This window comes from Eulemur rufifrons, chromosome 8 (genome assembly GCF_041146395.1).
Source record: "Eulemur rufifrons isolate Redbay chromosome 8, OSU_ERuf_1, whole genome shotgun sequence".
Lineage (NCBI taxonomy): Eukaryota > Metazoa > Chordata > Mammalia > Primates > Lemuridae > Eulemur > Eulemur rufifrons.
The window spans coordinates 114,420,561-114,427,344 of NC_090990.1; the positions used below are offsets into that span (position 1 = coordinate 114,420,561).

Consider the following 6,784-nt stretch of genomic DNA (forward strand, 5'->3'; position numbering starts at 1 on the left):
AGAGATTGCTACCTGCTGCCCTCTGATCCGCAGACACGTTACAAAGTGAAAGTGAATTTTGCTTTTTTGTGGTGGTGGTGGCGGTAGTCCTGTTTCTGAACTCAGCTGAGAGATGGGGGACAGAAAGTGACAACCCCAGGTTGGGCTGCCAATGCCAAATGGTCTCACGTCCTTAACTGCCTCTGTCTTTCAGCCAAGCGAGGCTGTCTGTCCAGCTCTCAGAGAGCTCTCAGGGCTCTCCTGCAGGAGCCCAGGCCAATGCTTCTGTGCTTCCTGGGGCCGTTAGCAGCACCCTGAGCTCCCTGCCGCCAGGCAGCCAGAAGGTGTAGCGCGAGGCGCTTCTCTCAGTCCCAATTATGACAGTGGCCACCGGAGACCCAGCAGACGAGGCTGCTGCCCTCCCTGGGCACCCACAGGACACCTATGACCCAGAGGCAGACCACGAGTGCTGCGAGAGGGTGGTGATCAACATCTCAGGGCTGCGGTTCGAGACCCAGCTGAAGACCTTAGCCCAGTTTCCAGAGACCCTCTTAGGGGACCCAAAGAAGCGAATGAGGTACTTCGACCCCCTCCGAAATGAGTACTTTTTCGATCGAAACCGCCCTAGCTTTGATGCCATTTTGTACTACTATCAGTCTGGGGGCCGGTTGAGGAGACCTGTGAATGTGCCCTTAGATATATTCTCTGAAGAAATTCGGTTTTATGAGCTGGGAGAAGAAGCAATGGAGATGTTTCGGGAAGATGAAGGCTACATCAAGGAGGAAGAGCGTCCTCTGCCCGAAAATGAGTTTCAGAGACAGGTGTGGCTTCTCTTTGAATACCCAGAGAGCTCAGGGCCTGCCAGGATTATAGCTATTGTATCTGTCATGGTGATTCTGATCTCAATCGTCAGCTTCTGTCTGGAAACGTTGCCCATCTTCCGGGATGAGAATGAAGACATGCATGGTGGTGGGGTGACCTTCCACACCTATTCCAACAGCACCATCGGGTACCAGCAGTCCACTTCCTTCACCGACCCCTTTTTCATTGTAGAGACTCTCTGCATCATCTGGTTCTCCTTTGAATTCTTGGTGAGGTTCTTTGCCTGTCCCAGCAAAGCTGGCTTCTTCACCAACATCATGAACATCATTGACATTGTGGCCATCATCCCCTACTTCATCACCCTGGGGACAGAGCTGGCTGAGAAGCCAGAAGATGCTCAGCAGGGCCAGCAGGCCATGTCACTGGCCATCCTCCGTGTCATCCGGTTGGTAAGAGTCTTTAGGATTTTCAAGTTGTCCAGACACTCCAAAGGCCTCCAGATTCTAGGTCAGACCCTCAAAGCCAGCATGAGAGAATTGGGCCTCCTGATATTCTTCCTCTTCATCGGGGTCATCCTTTTCTCTAGTGCTGTCTATTTTGCAGAGGCTGATGAGCGAGAGTCCCAGTTCCCCAGCATCCCGGATGCCTTCTGGTGGGCAGTCGTCTCCATGACAACTGTAGGCTATGGAGACATGGTTCCGACTACCATTGGGGGAAAGATAGTGGGTTCCCTGTGTGCAATTGCAGGTGTGTTAACCATTGCCTTACCGGTCCCTGTCATTGTATCCAATTTCAACTACTTCTACCACCGGGAGACAGAGGGAGAGGAGCAGGCCCAGTACTTGCAAGTGACAAGCTGTCCAAAGATCCCATCCTCCCCTGACCTAAAGAAAAGTAGAAGTGCCTCTACCATTAGTAAGTCTGATTACATGGAGATCCAGGAGGGGGTAAACAACAGTAATGAGGACTTTAGAGAGGAAAACTTGAAAACAGCTAACTGTACTTTGGCTAACACAAACTATGTGAATATTACCAAAATGTTAACTGATGTCTGATTGAAACCTATTAACATACTCACAGCTCGGTGGAACTAATGCAGATGTTGCATAATAGCCTGCATTGTAGTCAGTGTGTTCTACAGTGTGTATCTGGTTCTGCATGGAAAGCAATAGTCGTGCAAGTGACTTTTGACCTTTTGATTTTTGATTTAGAACACAGAATATCTATCATGGCTTTCATGCAAATCCTCATCACCGGCTTATGGGTTTCCAAAGATGGGAGTCACCTATCAAGCCAGGATTTCAGAAAGACACATTGAGGCCACCTCATATCCAATACACAGTCCACCATGTCAGTGCCACCTTTCCTTCCTAATTAGATACACACAATACCCCAGAGTTGCACTCCCCTCTCCCATCCTGCCACCCCATTTGAGCCCACTGGCCCCTTCACAGAGGAACACCATCATGGCTTAGCTTCAGAGCTCTGGTGATAATTCAAAAGGTCATTCCCATTTTTGCATTGAAAAGAACACACAGTCCTGTGTGTTGGAATTACTTTCTGTGTCACAGGCTGGGGTTTGTGAATTGCACTTGCCAAGTAGATGCTCCAGAGGCTTGTGTTTCATAACGGAAAATGCTGCATTCTGCTTTTTCTCTGCAGTGTCGATGTGAGGGAAGCCCGGGAGGAGGGACAGTTCGTATGACCGAATATGAGTTGTCAAGTTTCACATTTGTTTTCTTAGGCCTATGGGGAGAAGCTAACAAACCAAGGGACCTCTCAGCTTCAGATTTCACCACTTTTGCAGGCTTCAGGGTCACAAAAACATGTCTGATTTCTTCTTTTACACTGAAGTGTGCAGACATCTGCTTTCCTAGTGATGTGGCCAGCTACACTGACATTGCAGTGAAATTTACCAGTGATGCGATAGAGCTGCATGGGTGTGTGTTGCATGAATCTCAATATTTAAAACACAGGAGATAACCTATTTTCCTAGTAGCCTACACAGTATTAATATTTAGAGTATTAATAGCCTTGGAATGGCATTTAACTACGTTTTTTTTCCCCCATTGGAAGGCAAAAGCCCTCCATCAGGAGAAAAAAATAGACTATTTGGAATGGAACCAAAACTTCTGGCCCCCCAGCCCGCCCATTCCTGTTCTTCCAAATGGAAGTGCAGACTTCTGCAAAGCCAGGAGAGTGAGCAGGGAAAGCAGCATCTGAACACTGCACCTTAGGAGTTAACCTAGCCATGGGCATGTCTACACAGCTGACCAGGGCATCAGGTCTGTGGATCCCGTGTATATAAATATATATCGTGTATCTCTCTTCCACGCATTCCTCTACCTAGCTAGCTATAGAAAAAATTGCATTTGAACATCGTATAAGCTTATGCAATATTTTTGACACAGGGCAATTTATGCATGTGTTTGACTATGTGCACTAGAGTGTGTGTGTGCATATATATACAGACATATGTGTGCATATGTACATACACACACACACACACATATATATATATTCATTCTCTGGAGTTCAGGTTCAGGAGCAAATCCACTGCTTGGTGGGTTGGCTGTCTGAGAGGCCTAATGGGCCTCACTGGTAACCCCACTGGGCCTGGGTTTGCTGCCATTGCCTCAGACACTCCAGTCTCCATGTATTCCTAGACATTAGAATTGTCTTTTCTGCCCTCCATGTGCTGCAGCTTCAGTTTCCCATGGCTGAAGCTTGTCTTACTGAGTGCACAAGGGCCCCATGGCCCTCACAGTTCCAGCTGTCCTGGGCCGGACCACCCTGGGCCTCCTCTCTACAGTCCATCTTGTCAATCATCTCCATTCTCATCTTTTCCCACCCCATTTGGTCTTTCGTATCACTTGGCCCTGCATCTGTCACTTTCATGAACCTTCCCCAAGGAGCCAGAATGGATGCCCTGCTTTGAACTAAGGACACCAAGGAGTAGGACTCCTTGGTACTAAATTCCACTGATCTGGACTTAAAGTGAGCTTCCTCTATGTGGAAATTTCTGAAGTCCAGGACCCAGGGATGGAGTCCCTAGATGATCCAAAAGCATCATTTTGATCGCCACACTCAAACTCTCTCCCCAGCAAACTGGCAGCCAGAGCTGCTATTAAAAAGAACCAAAGGATGGGTAAAGAATCGGCCCCCAACCCCTAGAACAGGTAGAGAGCAAATAAGTACTGCATAACCTAAAGGTAGAGAATAGGTTGTCCCTGGAATGGGTTCCAGTGGGGGAGGGGAGCTTTTACCTCATCAGACTGGGATTCTTTGACCTTTGACATAGTGGCTTAAATTTCCCAAACACAGTGAACTGCTGTGGTCAGGCTGTCCAGTGGTGGCTCCAGCCCAGGCCTCAGTGCTGCCTAGTTAGCACCTACAGTTGTCTTGGGGGGTGGGGCACCAGCTCAGGGTGCTAGGCCCAGGGTGCTCATTAGTTCCTGGTCACCCACATCCCCAGGCGTCTGCAGGGTATCCCGTGCCCAGCACAAAGCCTCCGTGCTTCTCTTCCTCTTCTTCGTGGGAGGTGGTGCTGAATTTCCAAGACATGGGGTGGGAGGGACAGAGACTTTAGAAAATAGAAGATAAAGCAACCCATATCTGAGGCCTAGGTCAGGAGGTAGATAAATCTTACCACAGTGTCCTTGGCCTGGGACTATAAAATGTTCACACACCTGCATGCACATCTGCCACAAAATAGATACACTCTTGCCACACACAAATACAAAACATACAACACACATGCAAAATGCACACAGATGAAATTAAAGGGCAGACACAGAAATATGGTTATAACTATAAACAAAATATGCACACTTAGCACAGACATAGAATGGACTTACCAACACAGAACATACACAAAAGACCAACATACACCATGTACAAATACACAACCTGCAACTCAGACGCAAAATACACAAAAACTACATGGACACGATGGGTATGCATACAAAATACACAAAGAATACCTTCGTTTCTGCACACAAAATACATGTTCAGTGTAAAATGCACAATGCATTCACTTATACTAGGCATACGAGATACAGCACACATGCCCAAGAACACACACACACACACACACACACACACACACACTATGAAAGGCAGATGTATACTCAGATCCATCTCTCTGCCCCCGGAGTGATAAATTACCGGGCACAAACAAAAGACCAGATTTAATCACCTTTCCCTGGCCTGTGTCTGTATCCCTCAGTATCCTTCGAGGAATCTCCTTCTCTATCTCCTCTCTCACCTCCGGATTTCAGTCCTGAGAAGTAATCCCTGAGGTTTCAAGCAGAAAGACGGGCCACCACGTCAAGCAGATCTCTGATTACAACCAAGAGTCTCATGGGGTTTCTACCTATTCATCTTCTTGCCACCAGAAACCCAGGAGTAGGTTGTGGAAGTACCTGGGACAGCTCGCAGCCTGATATACACCCCCTTGCCATGCCCCTTGCTTCAAAGAGAATGCACACAGACAGCCCAATAGCAGAGGCTCCCCCGCTCCCAGCACTAGGATCTCCAGATTCAGCCCTAGTCTCTTTAAAGCAGCGATGGCTCAAGAAACTGAAGGATCCTGGGCCCAGAACCAGGGTGAAGATGCCCCCAACATTCTCTGAGTCCACAGATCTTGCTCCTCCATCCTCAGCAGCTTTGCTGGGGGCTGGTTCAGGAAGTCAAGACCCTATATACAATTGTCTCTAAAAATGAGCCACCTTTACTTGATTGTGACATTTCACTTGCTCTCAGGCATAAGCCCAATGGGGTCAACTCCTGATTCCCCTCTGTGGGTGTTCAATTCCAGGCATGCTCTCCCGCTTACGGGGGCTCCCCCGGATGCCCTGCCTCCCATCCAAGTGCTGTGCCTTGAGGAAACGGCAACCCAATTCATCTTGAGTAAAATGTGATTAAGGACATAAACCTAAGGCTAAACAAGCAAACAACAATTTTTAGAGGGTCTGATTTTTATGCTATATTCTAAGACCAGACCTAACTACTATCTAAGATTACCCACTGTTTCAGATTCCTCTTGGAAGTGGCTCTTCCCACTAGGACTAGCTGAGAGCTGAGTGCGCTTTGGCAAAGACTTCACCCGAAATGGAAGTTAGGAGTTGCAGTCAGGCCTTGGGTCCAGCCTCACAGTCTCTGCTCCGGTGGCCGTCCCAGGTGTGTCTCACTCTTCCCTCCTAATGAGGGTCACAGCTCCCAGTGTCCACAGAGGAAGCAAAAACAGCAGGGAACAGGCATGTGGATTCCACACCTGTGCATTCAGTGCAACACACGGGGACTCTTGTTTCCCAGTCAAGATACCAATTTTCCCTTTGGCTTTATCAGATGCCCCCGTGGGCTCAAACTTCAGGAAAGCTGGAGTTTTTAGGGGGCCGAAGGGGAAGAAGCACAGGAAAGGTGGAGAGGTTGTTAGGAAGAAAGAGTAGTAACTGAGCTGGTCGAATTTTAGAGTAAACTTTTCAGAAGCCAAAATTTAATTAAGAATGTAATTAAGGCTCTGTGCTTCCTGGAACTTCAGTAATATTCAACATGCTCTCTTTCTTTCTCTCTGCTTGCCCTTGTCCCTCTCAGCTGGGCTCCTAAGGATGGTGTTGGCATGTCATCAGGAGGTTAGCCTTTTAAAGGGGGTCCCAAGGGAGTGTGCCTCTAGGCTCCACTGGCCATGTGGAAGGGTGCCCATGAAAGTGGTGATGGCCTGAGCCCCGGGTGTTCATGTGGCTGCCTTGTGTGGGGACAGCTTCAGGACTAGCTTGTCCTATCTGCTCTCCCTGGGTCTCTCACTACGTCGCAGTGAGGCCTTTGGCCAACTTACTTCCTCATGGTCAGCCATAAAGTATCAGCTGAGATATCCCATGTTGAGAGAGGGCAGCATGCCCTGAAGACCCTGAGGCTGGGGCTCAGCACTGCCCACAGCAGTGGAGAAGCAAGGTAGAGGCTGACTTCCCCCAAAGGACACTGT

At 48.5% G+C, this 6,784-nt stretch overlaps 1 protein-coding gene across 2 annotated transcripts; it reads left to right on the top strand.

Annotated features, from left to right (window-relative positions):
* Window positions 1-356: 356 nt before the first annotated feature.
* Window positions 357-3,038, top strand: KCNA2 (potassium voltage-gated channel subfamily A member 2). Of its 2 annotated transcripts, XM_069479004.1 has the most exons (2): window positions 357-1,256; window positions 2,976-3,038. In XM_069479004.1, exons 1-2 carry the CDS (start codon window positions 357-359, stop codon window positions 3,036-3,038), a joined length of 963 nt encoding a protein of 320 aa, XP_069335105.1. The 2 variants fall into 2 exon arrangements, with proteins under 2 accessions (XP_069335105.1, XP_069335104.1); XM_069479003.1 differs by lacking the exon at window positions 2,976-3,038 and having other exon boundaries at window positions 357-1,856.
* The last annotated feature ends 3,746 nt before the right edge of the window (window positions 3,039-6,784 follow it).